Consider the following 27,529-nt stretch of genomic DNA (forward strand, 5'->3'; position numbering starts at 1 on the left):
TTTTTTTTTTCGGGGGGGGGGGGGGGTGGACCGCCTATAATCCGCAGAAAAGTGTTCTATGCAAATTGAAAAACGTTTGTGGCTTTGTACTTGTACTCTGCACAATGACAATAAAGTTGAATCTAATCTAATCTAATGACTTGATCGGTATGTCTTTTCAGACAATATAAGTAAATACAGGCATGTGGCTCCCAACTTGGCCCAACGTTGTAATATTACAACGCTTCCTTAAAAACTTACCACTAAAACATAAAAACAAAAAACTGATTTAAATGAGAAACTTTATATATTTAATTAGAGTCCATTTTTGAGTTTAATGTGTTTTTTTTTTCAGAGGCCTCTTTTCGCTCTTTTATTCTATTTTTGAGTTTAATATACTTAATCAAAAGTATGAACTCACCGAAGCTCCCAGCTTTATTTTGAGATTTTTCTTCTCCCTTTTTGGTGACATTATGTTGGCATCTTCAAACTCATTATTCAATAACACTCTCTCTGTGTAAAGCAAATATATGAAGTTAGAATATACATTAGACATGTATGTCAGAGAAAAGGGTCTTGTGCTCCAATCTAGAGCTAGTCAGTGACACACCACATTTCTGAGTCTGCCTAGTGTTTGGATGCTTATATAGACCTCTGAAGTTCGCCTACAAAAAAGCTTCCATCTTTATCCATATAAGGAGATCCAGTATCTTGCAATCCTATGGGAAAATAACATGGGAATTTTGAATAATCACACATGTTATCCTTTTGCGGTGACGAATATGTCTGAAGACGTATTACAGACATTTTGCCCTACACAATTTTGTCATCTGACTTCGGATGGGTTTTGTGATCTTCGGTACGTTAAGACGGCGAACTTGCTACATGGGAGCTACAGTATCTTGCAGTCCAACTTCCAGTAATTAGTTCCTCTGCCTCTTAGCTCCAGGATCTCTTTTTATGGGCAAAGATGGTAGCTTTAGGTCATTTTTGTAGGCGAACTTCAGAGGTCTATAACAGTTCAAACATGGTTGATGGGCCTATGGGCATTGACTCGTGAGCTAGGACAAGCACATGTGTTCACCTCTGTGTGGTCTCTGTGCTCTCTAAGTGTGAAGTTCTCGTTCAGTCGACATTACCCAATGAGAAGTCAATCTCTGACCACGTGACGCATTGAACCAGAGGTGTAGTCTAGTTAGCTGTAGTGTGATGTAGTAGTTAGCTGTAGTGGGTTCACTGTGATCAACCCCAAATGCTAATACGTATCCTTGTCTATTTTAAGTGGTATACTGAGATGGTGATGCTTTTTAAGTGGGTATACTCCTGTGTATCGCACCACAGCATTGAACCAAAGTCCATCTGCCCTTTTCATGGATATTTTTTCACAGGCTGCTGTCGATTTAATAGCACCAATAATGACTTCCTATTCGTTAACGTCTCATTATGATGGTCAATATGATTATGATATGAACTCACCATGGTCTTTGCATTTCACACCACTGCCGGAAAGTTTCAAAGCACCACTTGCTTCCTTCGTGCAGGGTAAACAGATGGGTCTAAAGAGGGAAACAATGGTATTAAACGCAGTCGATCTGACAACATTCTTCTGGCCAGACAGAGTCCACATGCTCTGATTCTAACCAGCTCTATTATTTGAAACCTTTTTAGTAAATAAAACACATAATTTGATGTTATAGTTAATATTTTGTAACATGGGTTTTATAACATATAAAATGTCTAACAATCTGAAACAATGTACTCTGACACTAACTCTACACCTCTATTCAAATTGCTTCATATTAGCTAATTACCAGTGTTACTTTTAAAAAGTAGTGTTTGCTTGTTACTCGTTACTTCTTTAAAAACTAACCTGTTACTTAGTTACCCTCTATGGTAAGTAACTTTTTACTCGTTACTTATTACTCGTTACTTTTATGTTGCTCGACTTTGGACAGAACCCAATATCTGTTTCTGAATGTGTAGGCCTACATAAAGTTCTACTATGGAGGACATAACAGGTATTTCTTTTGTGCTCTTTATTATAAAAAGTGCCACAAACAGAACACTTGGCAAGAAAACATTATGCTATTATAGGCTTCAACACCACCACTAAAGCCCTATGAAACAATATAAAATAACATAGCCTCGATAAATCTTCTGGGCATATAGGTGAACACAAAATACAAGGTCTTATTTTATAGCCTTATACTCTTTCATTAAACACTAGTGCAAATCTTATCAATAGGCTGGCAGTTGAGTTAACGGCAGTGGACTAAAGTTTCTCACCAGGGCACAGTGTACACCTTACACTCACATTCCTCCCCTTAGTTTCAACGAGTTCAGAGTAATGGGAATACCTTCATCCCTCAAAAGTTATACAACACTGCTAATTACCATTTTTAAGACCCCTTATACACGTAGGGAAAACACATATATTTTCATGCGGTTTGGCCTTTCTTTTACACGAAAATGGAGGTTTTATCACTGAAAATGATTATTTCTCTGACCAATGTGGAGATTAGGAAAAACTCCAGTTTCACAATTGCATTGTGAGGTGATGTTCCCTTGTTAGTCCCATTGACTTCAAAATATTACTTCTAACATACAGTACAAAGCCATAATTGGCTGGGCACCTGAATATAGATCTTCTAGTCCCATATAACCAACCTAGACCCCTACGATCACAGAATACTGGGCTTCTTGTAATCCCAAGAAACTACAGTAGGAGGCCAAGCTACCGCGCACCCCTCCTCTGGAATAATCTCCCTCCCTCAATTCAATTAGCAGACACCCTCTCTATTTTTCTAAACTTAAAACATACCTCTTTAGTGTTTCCCATAGTTAGGTATGGTGCAGTGTGGAACTTCAACCACCTCAGGTTTTTTTTTGGAATGGACCACCCTGCTGTGTCCTCGTGTGACTGGCACTCCAGTCATGCATGCCATGGTGGCCACTGACCATACCTGCACTGGTGCTGACTACCCTTCACCATACCTTAGTTATGCTGCTATAGCATAGCGCTGTCCTGTACTTCATGTCACGCCGTACAACCCCTTTTCTCTCCCCCTCACTCTCTCTCAACTCTCCCTCCTACCTCTTCTCTCTGTCTTGCCTTTCAACTCCCTCTTCTCCCCCTCTCTCTCAACTCTCCCTCTCTTGCTTTTTCTCTCTATAGTATAACACTATACACGTAGTACCATTGATATACTTATTAATACTAACCATCATGACTTAGTAATACTAAGTAATAGTAATACTAACCCACTCTATATCTCTCTTTCTTCCCCCTTACCTCCATTACCATTACCAGTCATCAGCCATCCTTGTGTTTGGCCCTCATCGCACCTGAAGCCCCATCCCTATGACTGCCCTACCATCGCCTGTTGCTGTCATCGCACCTGAAGTCCCATCCCTATGACTGCCCTACCATCACCTGTTGCTGTCATCGCACCTGAAGTCCCATCCCTATGACTGCCCTACCATCGCCTGTTGCTCTTGCTGAAGTCCCATCCCTATGACTGCCCTACCATCGCCTGTTGCTCTTGTTGAAGTCCCATCCCTATGACTGCCCTACCATCGCCTGTTGCTGTCATCGCACCTGAAGTCCCATCCCTATGACTACCATCGCCTGTTGCTCTTGTTGAAGTCCCATCCCTATGACTACCATCGCCTGTTGCTCTTGTTGAAGTCCCATCCCTATGACTACCATCGCCTGTTGCTGTCATCGCACCTGAAGTCCCATCCCTATGACTGCCCTACCATCGCCTGTTGCTCTTGCTGAAGTCCCATCCCTATGACTGCCCTACCATCACCTGTTGCTGTCATCGCACCTGAAGTCCCATCCCTATGACTGCCCTACCATCGCCTGTTGCTCTTGTTGAAGTCCCATCCCTATGACTGTCCTACCATCGCCTGTTGCTCTTGTTGAAGTCCCATCCCTATGACTACCATCGCCTGTTGCTCTTGTTGAAGTCCCATCCCTATGACTACCATCGCCTGTTGCTGTCCCCTTGCCCGGATTCCTGGCGCCGCACAGCCTAGCAACCCACTATTTGCCCTATGACAACTCCTAATCCCTATGGACAATTAATTCCCTACACTGGACTATTTGAACTTTCTGACACTAAATAGGATTCATGCATTATCATACTGAATATGTAACCATCTTACCTCTTTGTAACATATACCTCAGGTGGCTTTAAACACCATGTCGTATTCTCTACACCTAACTAACCTATTCATTTATCATGTATACAGACCTTACTGCCCTGTAACTGACTCGAGGCAGATGGGTCAGGCCCTTGAGCCGTGGATCTGCTCGAGGTTTCTTCCTATATGTATCTCTAGGGAGTTTTTCCTTGCCCCTGTTACCCATGGGCTCTCTCGGAATGTTTAACACTCTGTAAAGCACCATGAGACATGTGTAATGTTTTGGCGCATTATAAGTGAAATTAAATTGAAGTTTGTTTTAAATCTCTGATTGGTCAACGTGTTCACAACACCCTTCGTCAGCTGTTTGAACGGAATTATTTTTAAAAACGAAGGAGGGGAAAATATCCGTTTCTCAGAATGCCCTGCTACTTATAAACGTGGCCTAACTTTATTCAGTGGCCCACTTCCGAAGCGCTTTGAGATCTTTCTCAGATCTTTCTTTCGCTGCTACATAAATCTCATTTATTATTATTTTTTATTATTATTATTGTTATTATTATTATTGGTGTTATAATTGCCTCAACAAACTGTCAGAAGAATAATCAAAGAGTATAGAAGTACCTCTATACCAGGGGTGTCCAAACTTTTTGACTCAAGGGCCACATATATATATATATATATAAAATGTTTTGTATAATTTAAATGACAAAGTAATTCTGTTGTAGAAAATTAATTTCTTAAGAAAAACTGTTCATTTGTAAATGGTGCACTGCAGACATGTGGACTCGAGTCACATGACTTGGACTCGAGTCAGACTTGAGTCATGATTTTAATGACTTCAGACTTGACTTGATAAAATTCTGCATGACTTGCGACTCGACTTGGACTTGAATACCATTCACTCGAGACTTGACTCGGACTTTGCCTCTTTGACTTGTGATGACTTGACATGTCTCAAATAAAAAACAAAATTTCCTGATCGTGGACCAGTCACCCCAGAGACGCTTTCCCTCCGCGACTAAAAAAAATATGAAAAAATATAGCTGCAAGCAGCAATGTGGGGGCCAAGCAGGAAGTTCAGCAGTCCAGATTTGGCATGAAACTCAATGCCGTGGCATCAGGCATATAGCATTAAGCAGTCACAGCAAGTTCCATGTCAAACAACCCAAGATTGGCTGAGTTACAAGGTCAAGTTTCACATCAAAACATAACTGATTTTGTGTGGCTGAACCAGGGCTGAGTGTCGCCGCTCCCTCACCCAGCCAACCCACCGCCGCAATCGCCCCTGCCCGTGCCACCCTGCCCCACCCTTGCACGCACGCATTAGAATTAACTGGATGGAACTTGCTGTCATCAGTTTCACATCAAAAATAAAAGATCGATTGAGATATGATCATGCTTGCTGTGATTTAAACACAGAGGTCAAAAATTGACGTCATAGGGTGTGTTGAACTCGGCTTGGCCCAAGGATTCCAATGATACCTCATTTTGACATTCGGGTCGAGTCAAAAGTTACGTCTGTGAACACACGTCCAACTTTGGCCTGTTGGTGGCGCTAGAGCGTTTGAGGAGCCGGCATGAAACTTGGTGAAATTAATTATTGGGCTGTCCCCAATCAGTGTGCCAAATTGTATAACTTTTTACCAGACGGTTCTATGGGCTGCCATTGACTTCCATTGCAGAATAATGCACATCAGCAACTTCTGGCCAAAATGCATTTTTGTCAATTACAGAGCCCCCTAGAGGTCAAAGGTCACCAAATTTCTTGAGCGTCCTACAGATGGGCTCGGAGGTGCATGTACCAAGTCTGGTTTTGATACATGAAAGTGTTTCTGAGATATGAGCTCACTTCCTGTTTGGCGGCTTCGCCGCAAAGTTCGAAAGGCTGTTACGGGCCAATGCTTCTGGCAATTGTTCCAGAAAGCAAAGCACTCATCAGGCATGGTATGAAGATGGTCTCTGCCAATTTTGGCGAGGATCCGCTGAAATTTGTGACCTGCGAAAACTTTTTGATGTTTTTGATTAAATCCAATATGGCGGCCAAATCAATTACGATGACATCACAAATTGGCTTAGGTCGGCCTAAGGACCTCCAACAGTACTACCAGACACCACTAGTGTGTTTTAATTCTAAGCACAACTGCAGTTACAGGCCAAAAGGCATGTTTCTTAATTACAGCGCCCCCTAGAGGTCAAAGGTCACCAGATTTTTTGAGTGCCCTACTGATGGGGTTATAAGTCCATGTACTAAGATTGGTTATGACAGATGAAAGGGTTGCTGAGATATGAGCTCACTTCCTGTTTGGCGGCTTCGCCACATATTTCGTTTGGCTGTTACGGGCAAATGGTTTTAGTTCCGAAGATGAAAATCGATAACTTTTGTGCGGCTTGGTCTGAAGATGTTATGTCCTAAGTTTCATGAAAATCGGACGAACTATGTGAGGCGTGAAACTTGAGTTTCACTTTCAATAAAATCCAATATGGCGGAAAATCCATCATGGCGGAAAACGACGTCATAGGGTGCGTTGAACTCGGCTTGGTCCAAGGATTCCAACGATACCTCATTTTTGACAATCGGGTGAACGGGTCAAAAGTTATGTGCATGAACGCACGTCCAACTTTGGCCTGGTGGTGGCGCTAGAGCGCTCGAGGTGCCGACCTGAAACTTGGTGAAATGAATCATGGGACTGTGTCCAATCACTGTGCTAAATTTCAAAACTTTTCACCAGTCGGTTCTATGGGCTGCCATTGACTTCAATGACGGAATAATAAATATAATAGGGAAGAAAACGTAGAAACACAATGAGGTCCTCGCAGCTTCGCTGCTTGGCCCCAATAAAAATAGCGGAGACAAGCGGCCAGAGCACAGTTCAGTGCTGCCGCTACCCCCACACGCGTTATACACTGTGTGTAGGGCACCAAGAGACAGAGGAAGGACCAACATTTAGCTAATAAATAGCAGCTTTACTGCAAACTGATTTGCACTCTTGTTAGAGAGAACGTTTAATGTTAAAATGCACCAACAGCATGTTACATAAAGATGATACTTTTCGAGACCTCTCCATGAAGATCCAACTTGAACTTATGCCATAGGCTAGGCCTACTGCATTTAATTGAGAACGCATCTAAGCACGCACGAGAGGGAGAGAAAACGAGTAGGTTCCAGCTGGCTTGTCATTGTTGATGATGATTGATATCTTCTTTTAAATAAGAAACGTATTTAAAGGAAATCGTGAAGGCAACAAATACGAGATTAGAGGAGATTGCGAATTTATCCGGTTCTCACTAGCCTTTGTTATAAACTAGGAGATCCAGGTCACTATGACATACTAGCTGCACTCACTGTGATTTGGAAAGCGATATGAAGAGTTGTCTTTGCCTTTGTGTAATGGAACTGGTGAGTCTTGAAGTATTCTATAATTTATTTACATGAAGCACATGATATGCCGATTAAAACGCATTCCATTCAGCTACTGTAGCTAGGTGGCTACTGGTTACAGGGCTCATAATTCACTTTTAATTGCAAACAGAAAATGTCAAGCAAGCATCATGTCATACATGCTTCTCTTTCCAAAGGAATGAAAGCTGTTTGTGCCAACTTAATATCATGCTTATCATTGTTAATATTGTGCTATACATGTGGCACAAACAATTTTTGAGTTTGTGGACTAGCCATAGGCTGAATGGAGCTGGTAAAAAAAGATCATTATGAGAACGTGCGGACAGTGGCACACAATGGGCTTAAAGTGACAGTGCACCATTTACAAATGAGATAAACAGCATCAAATGTGTAGTATTTCTTAAGAAATTAATACTTTAAAACAAAATGACTGTCATTATTATATTTTAAATAATATAAAAGGGTTGACCTTGGCTTCCCTTATGAGTCGCCACTGGCAGACAGCCTAATAAATTGTTTGCAGGCAAATCTGTGGCCTAGCGCAGTGAAATGCCATTAGTCAAATTATTACTCATCCTTACAGTGGGCTCCGCAATTTGGAAAAACAATATATATATTTGCAGCTGTGCTGAGTGTCATGTAGCTATCCGTTTTGTACAGATTACTCAGGTATGCACATGTGTATATTACACAGGTATGCACATGCATATGTCGTAAAAGATTGCAAGACAGAAACATTGAACATATTTTAATCTGTATTTATAAAAAAAATACTGTGGATTATATGTAAAAGCTAAAATTATGATTGATAGTCTAATAATGGCATTATTAAGTGAAGAGTACCTGATGACTTGTTTAGGACTTGAAAAAGATTGGGACTTGGACTTGGACTCGACTTGGCTTTGATGTGACTTGGACTTGGACACGACTTGCCCTTCTCTGTATTTACTTGGGACTTGACTTGGACTTGACTGCTAAGACTTGGGACTTACTTGTGACTTGCCAAACAGTGACTTGGTCCCACCTCTGGTGCACTGTCACTTTAAGACTCTTTTGCTAGCTCCTAGCCCAGGGGTCGGCAATTACGTTTGGACCCGGGCCAATTTTTTTTCAGACAATGGCATCGCGGGCCATAGCTTTTGTAATGGGGGGGGGGGGGGGTGTTATAGGCCTACTATTTAAATTATTAATTATTATATTATATTAAAATAAACATCATCTAACTTTTAAAATGCATTTAATTTAATTCCATTAAAAACGTTTATTTGCTTATGTGCGCTGTTTTTATGCCGCCTGCTGCATCTCCTGTCGTCTCTCATGAAACAGGCGACTTGCCTAGCAACTTGCCGTAACTAATGTGTAGGCTACAAATATTATTCTTTTGGATGACGTGTAAATGATTAGCTGAACATTGCTATATGCTAGTTATCGATGCAAAATGTCGTTGTCAAAAGCCTTGAAAAGAAAAATTGATTCAGAATGCAGGACCTACAAAGAAGAATGGAAGCAGAGGTATGTGTTGAGCCTGCCTGCATTTCTTAATGCCAAGCCTATTAATTTAACGAAACATAGGCTATTTTTGACCTTGCCCACTGGAAGAGGGAGACAGGACACTGTTGTTGTTTTTTTGCACAAGATTACGCGCACTCGCGTGCCAATACCGTTCCGACCTGTGCGTCATGGATAACTGCAAGGATGTTCCACCTGTTTTGTCACTTTAGTAGGACTATCATCTATACCTCAATAAATGTTTTGAAATTGATGGGATTGCTGTAGGCCTTTTTTTCTTTTTAAAAACATGGGGTTAAAAAAAAAATTCATTCAACAGCAAATTAACGTCATCTCGCGGGCCAGATAGAATCAATGGCGGGCCAAAATTGGCCCGCGGGCCACTATTTGCCGACCCCTGTCCTAGCCTATGGCTAGTGCTGTGCCTATGACTCACAGTTTATAAATGGTCAGTAGTGGAAACTACTGTTGCCATCGCGATTTCCTTTTAAAAGTTTCTTATATAAAGATATCAATTATCAACAATAACAAGCCAGCTGGAACCTGTCGCAGTATCTCCCTCTTGTGCACGCTCAAATGCGTTCCCAATTAAATGGAGTAGCATAACGTAGTTAGATCTGCTGCAATGGAGATACTATGTATCTCGATGTAACAAGGTGTTTTGATATTGACATGGTAAACGCTCTCTAAGAAGAGTGTAAAGCAGTTTGTAGTAGCCTAAAGTTAATCACAACGTTGTCAATGCTGGAATAGCGAGCGGCCTATGATAACGGGCACGGATTAAAGTGCGTGGCGGGCCGCAGTTGGCCCGCGGGCCGTAGTTTGGACACCCCTGCTCTATACTCTTTGATATACTGTAAGGGGAGGGGCATAACAACTAACCTTGCTTCGACAGATATCTTAACATCTTTCTGAAGTTCGATAAGTGCCACATCAAAGTCAAAAAACTCTGGTATCCCGGCATCTTTCTTGAGTGTGGAATTATAGTTTGGATGAGGAATGTACCTCTTCACCTTATGGACTAAGGACACAAAACAACAAAATTAGTGTAATAAAGGCCAGACATGAGCATAAGTAGAAAAAGGTGTAATAATTGTTGACATATACTTAATGAACTTTTAGAAGATAAATGGATAGCATTTTACTTCATGGGTGGGTGCATAGCATAGCACAAATAAAATCATACACGAATGCTTCATAATATACTGTAATCAATGCTTCATGGAAAAAAATACTATGTTTTTTCCCCCCAAATGAAAATTCCCTATTCACAATTGAATTTTCTGAAACTGAAAAAGCGTTGTAAAAATGCCATGGCTTGGCCCTTTCCTTTTGATGCTATTTTTATATCTCTATTTCATTTATTTTAAAAAAAAAATTTGTGTATCAAAATAAAACAGAAAATGTCATGGGCATGTTCAAGTAAATCAGAAGACTTACTAGACTTACTTAAACGTGTCCAGTAAACATGCACACACAAATCTAAAAAGTAACTATGGAAACCCTAAGATGCATACCTGTCAACATTTAGCTTTCCAAAAACGGGAGATTTTTTTTCGGGGGGCGGGGATTTTTTATCAGTGTTTATACCGGATCTGTGTTTGCATATTTAATATTTCATACACGTGTTTCAACACTGCATTTCGGTCGTTGCTTTTACCGTACCATTACCTTACGCATGCCAGTTATGTATCCACCAGCTGCCTGCCTGCAGCCTACTTCCAAAACTCCAAAGCTGCTTGCTGTCAGGCTGTAGGCTATCAACAACACTCAATAACAGTTTATGTGATGTGTTAATCAATTAAATTCCCAACAATTTCACAACAGCTAGTTCTGGAGTAGGCCATTCAACTAGCCCGATTGCTTACGACAAGACTCAGGCTGCGCAGTTGGCACCCGCTTCCTTATTTGGGTTTTGGGTTGCCCGGTTTTAGCCTATGACAAAACGGTTGAAATTGAAACTAAGTGATCGTGTATGTGTAGGGTGTATTTCATATACAATCTGGCAACCTGAATGGATCAATGATTTTAAAATGAAGTTTGATGGCCATGCAAATTACGGGAGTTTTCTGGGAGAAATAACAAAACAGGAGGGTGCTGGGAGAAATACGGGAGAAACCCGGGAAAAACGGGAGTGTTGACAGGTATGCTAAGATGTCATCACAATGGGTTACAACGGGTTACAACAGAACAGAAGTTTGCATTACAGAGGAAGGGTCGACAATACAACCGCAAAAGGGTATTCTTATTTTGAAGAAAATCACTTACAGCATGCATGAAGGTTGCTTCCTAAATATATTATATAGCATTTATGTACGGTTGAATGAACGTGTTATCTATTCACCCGTCAAGTAACCAATAAATATAATAAATTCCATGCATATTGCATTTAAATATTTTTTATATGAATGCATATCGAGTGTATGAGGAACCTGTGGTTTGTCCATCTTTAATATCAACAGAAATCCCGTGGCTTGTGTCTCCAAACTTGAAACAGTGGGCAGCTGTTAGGATAAAGCGGGGGGTGACAAGAGAGCCCAGACATTTGGATGGAAGTCCATCTACATGCTGAAGGGAGAACAGAGGGTCAAACAAGTGAAACGGCAATTAAGATTAACACAGATAACACAGCAAATAACACAGAACTAATCATTCCCTCTAAAGTAGTGCAGTCCAGCCATCAGGAGTGTACAGTACATCCTACCCAATATACATACACACATTCAATGTACACATATATACACATTCAATACAAACACAACTGTACACCCTATTGGTGATTATATTTTTCAAAAAATCTACTAACATTGACAGTGATCGTTGCCAGCCAAGGCTGTTTCTGACGTTTGGTAGAGTCTCTTTCATCCTTATAGTTGTAGTCCTTGTGGAGTCCACACAAACCCACACTGGTGCTCTCATCTACGTGCAGAAGACTACACAGTCAGGTCAGGTGGGCGCGCAAAATGACAACAACATTTGCTGCTCGTTCATAAGGAACACAGAGCTTAATGGAACACACCAACTTGTGGGTTAAAGTTACTGTAAAGTGGGCTAAAGGAAGCTGTAGGGTGTTGCAACCCACTTCCAGTGAAGCATGCTAAGCTAGGCTAACCGTATCAGACTGAATTATTGCACGCCACGGCCAGAGAAGAGAAAGATATGTATCCTTGAATCTCACTCTGGGGTAGACGCAAAATTAGGTAATTTCCCCAAAAATGGGTGTTTTCCTTTAAAGGAATTCAATCTAATACAACAGGAATGTGTCTCTGCTCCATCGATGTTATAATGTTCAGTATTTGTTTAAACAAGAGAACGATTTTTGTAAAATATTTTAGTCAAAGGCTGTCAGTGACATAATGCCTTTGATGTTGCGCCTCTGTGTCCAATGCCCATTTCACAACATTTCAAAACCAAATTCCGCTGGTTAGAGAGAAGGGGGTCGCGAGACATGTTCCATGTTTTTTGGGGGGTCGCCAGACAAAAAGTTTAAGAACCACTGGACTAAACTAAAAGCTGTTGATTCGACTGTGTGCTCAATGCATAGCAATGTACTGACTCATGTTTCCATTATGTTGCCTAGACAATAACATGTATTCTGGCAAGGAAAGCCATACCAATCATGTCATCAAAGATTTCATGGAGCTTTTCCAAACCCTCCAACAGAAACACATGTTTTCCTTCATTGTCAAGTGTTGCGTATTCATTCAGCAACTCCCTATCGTCGGCTCTCACACCAAACATGTATATATCTGTGGAAAACAGAATGGCAACTTGTGTTGAAAAATTCAGGGTGCCCAAAACACCAGATAGATAGATAGATAGATACTGTAGATAGATATAGATAGATAGATACTATAGATAGATAGATAGATAGATAGATATATAGATAGATAAATAGATAGATAGATAGATAATTTAAGAAAAATCCAATCTAGAAGGTGTATAATTCTTAGGTAATCTAACTGCACTATGTGTTTCTTTGCACTATGGGGCAAATTCTCCCATGTGCATAAGGGTGCATGACTCAAAAAACTAAGCGCCTTTCAGCCTGCGCACATTCTGCCCTTCACTTAAAGCTGCAGTTGGCAAGTCTGACAGATTGAGGGGACTTAGCCAAAATTTTTAATGTTTACAACTCTCATGCCCCTCCCCTACTACCACCGAGCACCCTCTCATCGAGTTTGTGCTCGTCAGTGCGCACCAGACTGCGCCAGACTGTGATTGACAGTCAGATCTCACACACCCCTGCTCTGATTGGACCAAAAGAACCGGGAGCTGTGGATTTTTGCAAAACAAATAACAGGCTCTAGGTGGACATACTGTAGAAGGTAGATGTTTTTTTTCTAAAACCGGCTGATTTATGTTGTTCTGTCGGAGCATAGTGTCGGTTTCAGTGAATTTGATCAACTGCAGCTTTAAGTCTGCCATTTACGCGCCATTAAGTCAGTTTGGGGGGAGCCACTCCCAAATCCATGCGGTTCTTATGTGTACAACTCTTGCGCACATTCTGCCACTGACTTAAGCACTTTTCCAGATAAGCACTTCTGAAGGCTGTATTAAAGGTTCTCTAAGCGATTTTTTTAGGCTAAACATTTTTTTGTTACATACAGTGCCTATAAAAAAGTCTTCAGCCCCATGCTAAAGTTGACTAAAAAGAGGAATAAAAATCTTTTAGAAATGGATCTTAATGCCTTAATTAAAAAATGAGAAAAAATCCAACCTTTAAGGACACCAATTTTCTTTGTGAATGAATAATGTATCGTAAATAAATAAATGTTCTTCATTAAAATACAGGGTGCATAAGTATTCATACCCCTACTGTATGTTAAACCTATGTTGAATTCCCATAGAGGCAGGCAATTATTTTTAAAGGCCAGTTATTTTATGGATCCAGGGTATACATCCTGATAAAGTTCCCTTGGCCTTTGAAATTAAAATAACACCACATCATCACATACCCTTTACCATATCTCAGGATTAGCATGGGGTACTTTCCTTAAGATCATCTCTGAATGCAAATCAAACCAGCTATTAGGCTATCTGAAATAAATCATCCCAATCTCTAGGTATGTTGAAGGTCAATGTGAAAGTCCACTTTCCATGTTTTCATATCAACCTAAATGAATGAGGTGGTGGATCAGCCTGGCTCTATTTCAAATAAATCACACCTCTTTCATAAGGCCGCCTTGATTTCGAACTTGCGCACTGTCGATGTAACAGAAGCAGGGATGGGAGAATGTGCGTAACTAAAAAATACGTAACTGGAAGCGCGTAAAAAAGGGCTTACGCGTAATTTACGTGCAAATCGAAAATTTGGCCCTAAGTTGTTCTTCTGTTATGTATGCGTTTGTGTTTGTGTGTGTTTGTGTATATATATGTGTGTGTGTGTGTGAGAGAGAGATAGAGAGAGAGCAAAAGAGAAAGAGAGAGAGGGGGGAAGAGAGAGAGAGAGAGAAAGATATAGAGGGTGCCTCACCTAGAAATTTCAGACGCTCCTGTTTGTTATTTCCGTACACAAAATGTTTGATCTGATTCACGGGACGTTTTGGATCTACGCCCATGTTGGATTCGCCTTGAAAAAAAGAATAACTACATAAGTGAACACTCACTGACACATGTACAGTATACACACCGAAAAACATATTCTTATTCAAACATATATTGATATGTATTTGCGAAGAACATTTTTATGTTGGAGAATAAATATTTATTTTACCATCAGTAAACATGATGATTATATTGCTGCTGTTCATAAACTGCTTTTCATTTCGTGTTTTTATGAAGCTCATATCCTCCAGAATCATTACAAAGGCTGCTCCAATGTTAGTTCCAGAATCGTTTTCTTTTTCTGTCAAAATTAATAATATAGCCAGTTTATGAAATAGAATTTACTCTGAAGAATCTTTATGTGTCTATACATATTATAAAATTGTGTTGTACAGAGAGAGACAAGTAACAGTGTCATGAAAAAAAGGGACAGTGTCATGAAAAAAAAAATTGGCACGGAAGACAAAAATGTCATGCAAGTCACAAATTTTGTTAGAACATGTCGACAGACACAGACTGTACAAGTTAGAGAGAGAGAGAGAGCGAGAGAGAGAGAGTGTGTGTGTGTGTCGGGGGGGTAGCTTGGCTTTATTGTCAGCTGATGAATGGGGACTTCAGAGAGTACAAATGGAATTACATAAGTATAAGTAAGTAAGTATATATATACTCTTTTGATCCCGTAAGGGAAATTTGGTCTCTGCATTTATCCCAATCCGTGAAACACACTCAGCACACAGTGAACACACAGTAAGGTGAAGCACACACCAATCCCGGTGCAGTGAGCTGCCTGCTACAACAGCAACGCTCAGGGAGCAGTGAGGGGTTAGGTGCCTTGTTTAAGGGCACTTCAGCCGCTTCCTACTGGTCGGGGTTCGAACCGGCAACCCTCCAGTTACAAGTCCGAAGCGCTAACCAGTAGGCCACGGTTGCCCCTCATAATGCTTAATTACTACAATTATGAGGGGGTCCTCAGAAAATGTTTTCCCCCAAAGGGATTGGAACCAAACTTTTTGAGAACCTCTGTTCAACAGTACCCTGTTCATAGGGTAGATATCAGTTTCAGTTACATGTGATAAATCATATCAGAGAAGGTTGATAAAGCTATTGTTGTAAAGGATATTTGATCATATGCATGTGGTCAATGAACAAACAAAGCCTGCTTACCACCAAACTTAAAATCGTCCAAATCCTTCATGACATCTTCCAGGCTTTTTGCATTGCCTGTGTAGTAATTTTTTATGTCAACAATTGTTGTAACCTTTGTGGCAAATATCAAAATATCATAATTGGGCGTCACTTCATAGTAGCTGATCTGTAGGATGAAAACACAATGTGATGAGTCCCTGTGATGAGATCCTGAAAAAATATGACACACAGAAAATACACTGGAACTATACAGTATACACCAAAAAAAGCTTATTTTTTTATCATTTTGGATACAGATAGGCCTACTAAAGTATATTCATGTGTAGGTGCTTGAAATGAAACAGACCTTTTCGATCAGTTTCTTCACCATTTCTATGAACTTTTTGAATTGTTCTTCCTCAATGCTGTCAGATGCATCGAGGGCAATGTAGATGTTGAGATTCCCACCCTTATCCAGACGGATTTTCTTTCCCTCCTGTTCATTGGGGTCTGGCATGAATCAGCAGAAAGCAGATGTGAAATAATGCCGACCATACAATGCCATGCATCACTGAACATTGCATTCAGCATCAGCTACTGTACACCTATCCCTGGATCAGGGGTCTCCAACAGGTAGCTTGCGAGCTACTAGTAGCTTCCCACCTGTTTCTGAGTAGCTCTCTAAAAGGTTCAAAGAAAATGTTCATACATCTGATAACACAATCGCTTGGTAAACCTGCTCAAATACTGATCAACTTCACAGTCAAGAAACAAAGACGGCAATGGTAGATAGATAGATAGATGATAGATAGATACTTTATTGATCCTCAAGGGGAATTTCAATGGAGTTGAAAGTGGCCTTAAACACATAGGGACATATTCAGCTGTTTAGAATGGAGATCAGCTGTGTGCTGGGTGTCTATTAAAGGCGCTCTAAGCGATGTTATGTGGTTTCTAAGCTAAAACATTTTCGGAGTGTCTATTTACACCCCTGGTACGAATAGCCTTGGCCACACAGCTGAGCTATTCATACCCTGTGTGACATAACAACAAAAAGACGTTGCTCAGGTGCACAAAAAACATGGCGGACATTCGTTTTTCGTCAGCAGAAAGTTAAGAATTCTGAAAGGTTTCGGCACTATATCTGTTCAGATTAAGTTTTAGATTAAAAAGTTGTGTTTTATTTTCATAATCTTGGTTCAGTGAACACATACAACCGTCAGTTTGTTAGTTAACAGAAATTTCGTGAATATGACGTTCAGGCCTAAACTATAAGTTTACATGCAAACACTGTGTCTGTGGAAGCAGATAGAGCAGTGGTCACAGACAAGGGCTGGCATGTGGGAGACTGGGGTTTGATTCCCGTGTGATGCATTTTGGCAGAGTGAGTGTTCATGTCTACCAACGTCTCTGGTGAGAAGGCGCGCAATTTGAACAAGAAATCGGTTCTCAAACGGAAGTTTTGATTGCAACAATTAGCTAGTTCATGCACCAGGGTGTAAATAGCATGCAGTACTATAAACACCAGGGTACGAATAGCATCCACTTCTAACTGTACATTGATGCAAACAGCATACCTTATTCAGAGTGTCAATTACACAGCTGAGCTATTCACACCCTGTTACGTAACAACAGAAAAAACATGTTGCTTGTTTTAAAAAAATATATATATTATTACATTGTGTGATCAATATGCCAGAATATATGCACAGGGGTGCAAATAGCATACACTGATTGTTACCAGACGGGGTACTAATAGAACACATTGCTGTGTGCGCCAGGGTACGAATAGCATACTTTGATGTTTGTACCAGACGGGGTACTAATAGAACACATTGCTGTGTGAACCGGGGTACGAATAGCATACATTGATATTTGTACCAGACGGGGTACTAATAGGACACATTGCTGTGTGCACCGGGGTACGAATAGCATACATTAATATTTGTACCAGACGGGGTACTAATAGGACACATTGCTGTGTGCACCGGGGTACGAATAGAATTCACTTCTTATTACACCAGGGTACGAATAGCATACACTGCTAATTGTACCAGGGGTGCAAATAGCCTTACCCAAAAAATTGTTTCATATACAGCAAACATCACCTCACCATCCGCTAGCTGCCTGTCCCCTGAATGCACTGTAAAAAAAAATGCGGTCTCTGTGGACAGCCCAGGCTCCAAAAATGGCAACAAAAACATCCTGGTCCAGCCTGGACCATGAAACATAACAAACTGTTCCAGCTGATCACCAACAAGATGCGCTTTCAGGAGAGTTTCAGTTGCACGGGAGGGATGAGGAGGGAGGGACGAGCTAGCTCTCTGTTTTGTTTGAACGTCAACAGAATTGACGTTACCCAACATCGCTTAACCTTTAATAGAAAACATAGCTAACGCGGCCATGTTCATTTTGTGAAAACAGCTCTCGGAGGAAAAACGTTTGGTGACCCCTTTGCTCTAAATTCTCTGTGACTGTAATTCGCCTTAGGCAAGCGGCGACCATTGTAAACCAAAACGAGGCAAAGGGTACACAAATCATAGGATTGTTATGTTCTATGCATTTGCCAGTAGGTTGCGAAATGCATTAATGGTATACAGTAGGCAGTGTAGCCTCGTTTTGAATTACACAATGCTGCCGCCTGAATACCGGTAAGGCGAATTCCCAGCAATGTCTTGCTATTACTGCTGTTCCCTTGGACATAGACTTTCAAAAACAAGCAAATAATGCCCTTGCCGCTTAATCTGCTAAGTCTAATCAAAGTATCAGACTTTTCACAAAACAAGGCAAGAAATTACAGTTTCTGTTCAAGGGAATATAACCATACTTCAACACAAGTCAAGACAAATGTATTATCCGACTAAACAAACCATCATAAACATAACACTGAAGATAAATCCTCAACAGTTCATAGTGACAAAAAACACAATAAATATACAATTAACCTGGGAATTAGATGAATCTCAATTCTTATCTGAAAATTCTTATCTGTTTCTGTTTCATCTGTTTCTGTTATTACTTGATAACTTCCATAATGGTGGACATACTCTCTGGTGTAAATTTGGATCAGAAGAACTAGACATAATAGTAATTCTAAAACAAGACAGAACTTACCCAGTTCCGCCGTTGTCAAGCTGTTCTTGAGGGCACTCCCAAAAACTTCAGATACTTCCTCTGGCGTGTCATATGTGTAATCAACTACATGGGGGGGGGGGGGGACGTACAGTTTAAGAGTACGTATATGAACATTGAGGGAAAGATGTCAATAACAGTTGGAAAAAGGTTAAACAAATGACAAACACACAGCGTGGCTAACTTTCAAAGCTGACTTAAATATATTCAAGGTTCAAGATATGTTTGTCATGAGACAATGGATTTTTTTCACGCTTCTGTGAAACTTGTCAACAACGCTGTGGCAGAACTGGCCCAAGTGCCCATGTGGACCTGTGTTCGAGTCCGACCCGAGTCATCTCTCTCTCCCACTCACTTCCTGTCAGTCTCGTCAGTGTCCTCTACAATAAAGGTAAAAATAAAAATAAAAAATACACTTTAAAAAAAAAGTCAGCTCAGCTTACATTGACACTCAGGCTCATGGCCGCTCCACAGTCCACTCTCCTTGCACGTCCGCTCCTTCGGGCCAATGAGCTTCAAGCTACCCTCACAGCGGTAAGTGACCTTTTCACCGATGTTGAAGATGTGGCCAGTCCTTCGCGACCCAGCAGGGATTCCAGGGTCTGGGCAGTGATCAGCTGTGAGGGAACATTACAGCAAATCCACCATGTATAGAAGTATTCATACTCTTTTGATCCCATGAGGGAAATTTGGTCTTTGCATTTATCCCAATCTGAGAATTAGTGAAACACACTCAGCACACAGTGAACACACAGTGAGGTGAAGCATGCACTAATCCCGGCGCAGTGAGCTGCCTGCTACAACAGCGGCGCTCGGGGAGCAGTGAGGGGTTAGGTGCCTTGCTCAAGGGCACTTCAGCCGTGCCTACTGGTCGGGGTTCGAACCGGCAACCCTTCGTTTACAATTCCAGAGCGCTAACCAGTAGGCCACGGCTGCCTCACGTGACTGATATTACACATTTTAGTAAAGATTTTGTTGTAGAACTATCTGTGATGCATTTTTTATTTTATTTATTTTTTCTACTGGGCTCTCCACTCATGGTTTGTGCACGTTCCCATTAATACAGTAGGTTACATGTGGTTTTGTTTACAAACCAGCAAAGATAATCTCCTAAGAAACATGTCGACAGATAAGGTTATGTACACAGTTTAATACAAATAGTAGGCTATTGCACAATTGTTGTAAAGTTATTTGTGATTTGTGAATTCGGGTTGGGGAATAGCAAGATTGGATCTCTGTAGACAGCTTAGATATGGTTGCGGAAAGTGTATCCTTATTATTCTCCTTATTAGAGGTTTACCATTACAATAACTTTAAAGCTGTCATATTAAGTTTAAAAATTTGCATAACACATAAGGTTTAAGTTTCAAGATTTATTACTAAGTATTCACCCTTGCTTGACATTGAAAAAAAAAATATTTATCTATATGTTCTTCTTAAATCAAGATATGTCGTTGAAATCTATTATCATAGTTATTGGTATAGTGCAGGGGTCGGCAATTACGTTTGGACCCGGGCCAATTTTTTTTCAGACAATGGCATCGCGGGCCATAGCTTTTGTAATGGGGGGGGGGGGGGGTTATAGGCCTACTATTTAAATTATTAATTATTATATTATATTAAAATAAACATCATCTAACTTTTAAAATGCATTTAATTTAATTCCATTAAAAACGTTTATTTGCTTATGTGCGCTGTTTTTATGCCGCCTGCTGCATCTCCTGTCGTCTCTCATGAAACAGGCGACTTGCCTAGCAACTTGCCGTAACTAATGTGTAGGCTACAAATATTATTCTTTTGGATGACGTGTAAATGATTAGCTGAACATTGCTATATGCTAGTTATCGATGCAAAATGTCGTTGTCAAAAGCCTTGAAAAGAAAAATTGATTCAGAATGCAGGACCTACAAAGAAGAATGGAAGCAGAGGTATGTGTTGAGCCTGCCTGCATTTCTTAATGCCAAGCCTATTAATTTAACGAAACATAGGCTATTTTTGACCTTGCCCACTGGAAGAGGGAGACAGGACACTGTTGTTGTTTTTTTGCACAAGATTACGCGCACTCGCGTGCCAATACCGTTCCGACCTGTGCGTCATGGATAACTGCAAGGATGTTCCACCTGTTTTGTCACTTTAGTAGGACTATCATCTATACCTCAATAAATGTTTTGAAATTGATGGGATTGCTGTAGGCCTTTTTTTCTTTTTAAAAACATGGGGTTAAAAAAAAAATTCATTCAACAGCAAATTAACGTCATCTCGCGGGCCAGATAGAATCAATGGCGGGCCAAAATTGGCCCGCGGGCCACTATTTGCCGACCCCTGGTATAGTGGCACCATAAAATAATACTCATTAACTTGTTGTCAGACACTGTGTACAACTGCAAGCAAATACTCACTGTTACGGCTGCATATAGGTGTGCTACCGCTCCATTTTCCGTTGGCTTTGCAGATACGAGTTGCAGACCCGTACAGTTTGTAGTCAGAAAAGCACTCATACGTTGTTGTGTCATTCACATAGTACCTATCTTGTGGTGGCGTGACTTCTCCATGTTCAAAAACCATTGGATCAGGACATTTGACCACTGTTGGAAAGAAAGAAGCAAACCACACTGATGTCTAATGCAAGAAGGACAAATATCACTCTAAAATAAACAGAGAGGTGGGGAGGGGTGTTAAAATGACACATTGTGTGTTAGCTTAGAGACAACACGATTTTGTATCAAATTCACGCTCGATGGTGTTTTATGCCCCCAACGTAGTCTTCCAGGCAGCACTGCCACCGTCGACTTAAAGGCACCTTATCCTAAACCTAAACCTCCTGTAACCTTAACCCATGCCTAACCATAGCGCCTTCCAGGCAGCGCTGCCTTGAAGACAATGTTGGAGGCATAAAATACCAAGAAACCAATTTCAATTGGTTGACTGGACGGACCAATTGTGTGACTGGACGAAAGGTGAAAGACAGATTTCAGCTATTGTCACAAGGTCGGTTCGTTCGCCGCTTGTGGGCCTCGAACCCGCCACCTTGACACACACACCAGTATGGGAGGCGAGCGCTCTAACCACTGAGCTAAAACCCTAGGCTTCCAACTCAGTGGTTAGAAGCGTTCTTAAGCTTAGGGCTGTGAGGATTTACACGGGCAACTAGCACGCTAGCTCAGTCTGCCTCCGTTACACTATCTCAAAAAATGTGTGGTCTCTGAACTAACACATAAATGTGTCATTCAACACATCACTTTTTAGAGTGTATACCATCCGTTGCCCACGTGCTCTATGCACACATCATTTGCTTATACCAGCAGATCAACTTTCAGGCTACATTAGGCTAATACATTCACAGATATGGCCCTTTTTCTATAGTCGTTTTCTTTAAGACATTCAAGAGCTTTTTCAAGAGCTTTGAAAAAAGAAGAGACCACTGCAAAATTATCATTTTTTTATGTTACTATTTATAGGTACGTGTTTGAGTAAAATTAACAGTGTTGTTTTATTCTATCAACTACTCACAACATTTCTCACAAATTCAAAATAAAAATATTGTAATTTATTTAAATAAAATGATAAATGGTCATCAAAAAAACCAAATAGATGCAGACCTCAAATAATGCAAAGAAAAGAAGTTCATATTCATTTAAATTAACAACACAATACTAATGTAAGAAGGCAAAATAAACACTGTAAACACTGGGGGGGGTTCGCACAAAGTCGTGTTTGTTTGTGTTTATGTTTACATTTATTAGCAGATGCTTTTGTGAAAGAAAAAAAAAAAATGTGCAGGGTTTCATGTTTGGCCCCACTTTGTCTGTTTTCATATTTCGGAGCCTTGGCTGCCTACAGAGGGTATTCCATAAACCCCGCTAATGAAGGCGGCGCTGAACAGAAATAGCCTGGCTTGAACTAGCATAGACTTTCACTTGGGGCTGAAGCCGTTCCATTAACTAAAGTTAGTGGCATTTTTGCCTCGTTTATTCAAGCGAGGTTTATGTCAGATTCATCTCTGTCGTGCACGAGGTAGAAAAGTAGACCAAAACAGTAGATTGACGAAAAGAGGATATATGTCGTAAAATGAAGGCAGAGACCGGGTTTTTTTGACAGTGTACTCATAGAATGGACAGTTAACGGTTGTGAGGAGACGATTGCTGAATGTAACAAAAAATGTTATGGGGTTAAAATTGCGTAAAAACTGCACCTTTAACATTAGCTATTTTGTTCGGCTAACAATACTCTGACTCAGTAATCTGTCATTTTTGTGATAGCCTAACTGTGTACAGTGTAACCATAAAGTTGACTTACCGGTATACGCGAATGATGTGCCCATAAAAGCAGAAATCCCCAAAATATATTAAAACTAGATGTACCGCATAGTGGTACAAAATATGACCACTGCTCAGTCCTGGTCAACCTCTCCACAAAAATAATTCACACGTCAGTTTGTCTCCATCTCCTACTCCATCCCCTACTCTTGCAACTTTTGTGTATACTTGTATCTGCGGGCCTGTGTGTGTGTGTGTGCGTGCCTGTGTGTGTGTATGTGTGTTTATGTGTGCATGTGTGTGTGCGGGTGTGTGTTTATTTGTGTGTGTGTAAGAGAGAGAGTGAGAGAGTGTGATGGAGAGTGTGTGTGAGACAGTCCTGCCTTGTAGCTCCTCTCCTAATCATCCTCTACGAGCAACCCTTGCCGATGGATGTACAGTCACTAAATGTACATATAAAGTCATTTTTTAGGTTTCGGGGGCCCAGCCACAAACCAATTTTTTCTCCGTAAAAGTCTAGTGCGCACTTCCTGTGCCCCGTTGTTTCGGTGGCCCGGGAATCACTAACCTAAAATTTAGGAAGTTGATGACGAAAAAAATAAATAATAAACAGCAACATTATTTCTGTAAGATTCAAAACACCACCCACCAACCCCTTTAATTGACTTCAATTGCCTTGTATTTAATAAAGCACCTCATTTGGTACGAAGTGGTATTACAAGAGAGGCGGCTAACGCTAGCTCCAGTATGTAATCCCTTACCAAAGTTAAATGTTTGCGGCAGATTTGCAGCAAACTTGTGGGTGATTTGTGGGAAACAAATTAGTTCACTAGAAAATATTGCCAGAAGTTTGCCAATGGTGGCCGCTAGAGGCAAACTTTCAGCAAAGCTCTAGCAACAATGAGAAGTTTGCCACTAGTGATAAATGTGTTTGCCAGTGATTTGCCACCACACTTGAACTTCTGGAGATAAACCTAATTTGCATATTATATGACATTGCTGCAAATTTGCTGCAACAGTTCGTATCAGTTTCATTATGTCAGAAAGATTATTTCTTCATATTCTGTTGCTATTTCTAGATCCTTAAAGAAAGTTGTAGACAAAATCAAACTACACATGGCACATCTATCATTATTGCAGTATATTTCTGTAAATATATATTTATATGATCAAATAAGAAAAGGCTAAATATTTCACTGGTAAATAAATATAGTGATCCCCCATAGCGATCAAAATCCAAAGTCCAACAACACAAATCAATTGCATGTGATAATTGAATTATGTAGTAGTGAGCTAATGGCAGAGTTATTTGAATTAACTTGGATTAGGTAAAAGCACATAGAATCCTTAGAATGTAAAATATGGGTGGCTATTGTCTCTACACATTGACAATGAACAGTGTTCAGTCTCTTTAAGGCTTGAGTCATATCACTATTTCTGAGTGTTGTATGGTCCCATTTGCTTAATGTTTTCAAACTACTCGACAATAGTCAAATAGAAAGCTTACTGCCTTCAAATCAATAGAGGGGGCGATTTATCACTTTCAGTATAACAACATAACTTTGTAGTAAACTTTGGAGTTTTTGGAAATTAACACTTCACATTTTATTTTATGTATCTGAAGTAGTAAACTAGTAGATACCCAAAAGAGTAAGGAAACAGCATATAAAACATGGCTCAATATGGACACTACTTACTTTTGCACTCAAGGTTACGCTTTGGTAATGGTCTCCATTTTCCACTGGCTAAGCAGCGACGGCTTTGAACCGGGGCGTAGTATCCATATGGGCAGTCGTAGGTCAGCAAGCTGTTGGTCTCAAAGCCCTTGCTAAGGGTGTAATTCCCACCCTTAATGGACAGGTGAGTGTCAGTACACTCATTATGTGATAGTACCCCTAGATCGACAAGTTTTATGGAGAGATGCTGTTAAAATGCATTACCAACACACTTTAAACTTAAAATGTGGTTAAAAAATGCATCCTCTACATTGTAAATGCAAATGAGTAGATTGTGTAAAGCAGTTCTTTTATACATTGACCACACTGATCTTTCTGGTGACAGCTCATAAAGTTTCTTCAGGAGGACTGTCCTTTCAATTGTTTTCTGTGAGTCTCCCTGGATGAAAGTGTAAGCTAAATGCATAAATATAAAATACAACTTGAATAATCAAATGATTTAATACTTTAAAAGCAAGCATACCTGATAATATGGAAGCTCCTGTGATTAAAGCCAATAAAGTACAACAAGAAGTAAGTGCCATACTGCCTCCTTATCTGTTTACCCCACTAATGAACAGACTAGACTATGCCATTCACTGTTATATTTCTCTCTCTCTCTCTCTCTCTAAAAGGAACATGACTAAGGTCATGTGGCAATTGTTTACACAAGGCTGATCAGTAACTGACACAGTGACACACACAAACGAAACAGAGAGACAGACAGAAAGGGGATTCATATTTAACACTTTATTTCATTCCAGAAGGCTTAACATTGCCATGACTCTTTTAAAGACCGTTTATGTTACCAATAGCGAGAAGGAGAAATTATCATCTTTGTTTCTTCTTTTTTTGGGCTAATTCTGCCAATACTGTTTGTTTAACCTGAAGTTACAATTTTTTCCCTGAAAAAATCCAATCCAATCTAATCCAATCCCCAAACAGTGAAATAAAACAATAACTGTGTTCATACTTGATGTTGCCTGCATTACAGCTAAAATAAGACTAGGCCTCTAAGCTGCCTGTTTTTCCTTCCCAAAACTCTGATGAAGCAATAAAGGGTAGTCTGCTCTTGCAAGAACACACAGATACAGGAACCGTCAACCCAGGGCTCGTGTTTCAACACCTTGTGTTTTACACAATCGTGCAATGGTTTTAACAATAACTTCAACTACAGTACATCTGCCAAAACTTTCATACCAACATAAAAAATAGAACATTAGAACAACAACTATTCTTCTTGTTCCTCTTCTTCTTATTGTTGTTGTTGTTGTGAATGAACATGAGTTGTGTTGTTATTGTTGTTGTGAATGAACATGAGTCATTTGAAATATATTGTCAATGCTTAAAGGAACCGAATGTAAGATTGTGGCCAAAACTGGTACTGCAATCACTTTCAAATGACTGTAGAGCGGTGTATCCCCTCGCCCTCCCCCCTGACTGGCAGAGCTGGCAACCCAGATGCCGAAACACTACTGACTTTGTGATTAGTAGATAAGTCATAGCTGTCAACATTGAGTTTTGAAAATAAGGGAGATTTCCCGGGTTTCTGACGCAGAACTTTGGGGCAGCCGTGGCCTAAAGGTTAGCACTTCGGACCTGTAACCGGAGGGTTGCCGGTTCGAACCCCGACCAGTAGGCACGGCTGAAGTGCCCTTGAGCAAGGCACCTAACCCCTCACTGCTCCCCGAGCGCAGCTGTTGATGCAGGCAGCTCACTGTGCCGGGATTAGTGTGTGCTTCACTTCACTGTGTTCACTGTGTGCTGTGTGTGTTTCACTAATTCACGGATTGGGATATGTTTGACTTAGGAAAGCTAAGATAACCCCTGTGTCACCGAACTGTGGGTAACCCTCAGGATGGGGGGTCGTAAACATTTCTTATCTCTGTTAAAATACCAGATGGTTAGGTGATCACTGGAGGGTGACAACTTGTGATTTCCGTGGGTGTGTGTTAAGGGTATAAGAGTTGGCTTCACTCACAGATGTGTGGGCTTGTTACTTTGACATTTCATGTGGGTAACATGCTCCCGGCGTCGTGAATAAAGCTGCAGTCTCACACCAGTTGTCTTGGATTAATTTTGACCACAACTATGTGCTCAATGTGTCACAGTGCAGGATGTGTGTGCTGGTAGTGACTGCACTGGTAAGCCCATAGCCTATATTGATGTCAATTAACCCCCACAAAACTGAATACAAAGGGATCATGTAGCTATTCCATTAAGTTGAACTAGCAACCTAAAAAGAAAAACGGTTTACTGACACAGACTTAAGGTCTCTGCACGAGTGTCTTCTGATGTACATGATATGACACATGAAATTAAATTGTTTTCAAAAACTTTACCCCCAATCTTGCATTCCTTCTCTGTATCCTTGAACTAAGTAAGTTTTGTATCTACTTAGCGCAACTTAGAGCAGTGGTTTTCAAAGTGGGGGCCGGGGCCTCCTGGGGGGCCGCGAGGGGGTGCCAGGGGGGCCTCAGCAAGTTGGAGGGAAAAATAAAAGCAAGAAATAAATACATTTGAAACATTTAAAATATACTATGAGGGTTGTTATACAATGCCATTATAATAATGTGACGCATATCTGAACATATTTCCCATGATAATGACTGGGAATAATAGTAGAGTGGTGGCTCTCATATAGCAGAAAGCCCCAAATACAATTTTTACACACTGTATGCTCCATCGCGATGTGGTTGTGGCTAAAATAATTA

General features: G+C 40.6%; 1 protein-coding gene across 1 annotated transcript; it reads right to left on the reverse strand.

The window, feature by feature from the left end:
- Positions 1-236: 236 nt before the first annotated feature.
- On the reverse strand, positions 237-25,397 carry LOC143138714 (complement factor B-like). The gene is made up of 16 exons (XM_076299132.1): positions 25,300-25,397; positions 24,798-24,995; positions 21,244-21,429; positions 19,288-19,461; positions 18,827-18,910; positions 16,080-16,222; positions 15,752-15,899; positions 14,757-14,888; positions 14,517-14,612; positions 12,655-12,789; positions 11,847-11,959; positions 11,473-11,608; positions 9,923-10,061; positions 1,456-1,535; positions 401-492; positions 237-242 (listed from the first exon to the last, which is right to left on the reverse strand). Exons 1-16 carry the CDS (start codon positions 25,358-25,360, stop codon positions 237-239), a joined length of 1,923 nt encoding a protein of 640 aa, XP_076155247.1. The 5' UTR covers positions 25,361-25,397.
- Between the last annotated feature and the right edge of the window lie 2,132 nt (positions 25,398-27,529).

This window comes from Alosa pseudoharengus, unplaced genomic scaffold, assembly GCF_046254945.1.
Source record: "Alosa pseudoharengus isolate Yale_2024_CS ecotype anadromous, Long Island Sound unplaced genomic scaffold, YU_APseudo_1.1 YU_APseudo_1.1_scf_21, whole genome shotgun sequence".
Taxonomy (NCBI): domain Eukaryota; kingdom Metazoa; phylum Chordata; class Actinopteri; order Clupeiformes; family Clupeidae; genus Alosa; species Alosa pseudoharengus.

Excerpts from the sequence above, each read along its gene's own strand:
- LOC143138714 (XM_076299132.1), bottom strand. The coding sequence starts at position 25,360 with ATGGCACTTACTTCTTGTTGTACTTTATTGGCTTTAATCACAGGAGCT. Across the intron at positions 21,430-24,797 it reads GCGTAACCTTGAGTGCAAAA|TGGTCAAATGTCCTGATCCA; the intron begins GTAAGTAGTGTC and ends TCTTTCCAACAG. Across the intron at positions 12,790-14,516 it reads GGAGCGTCTGAAATTTCTAG|ATATATACATGTTTGGTGTG; the intron begins GTGAGGCACCCT and ends TGTTTTCCACAG.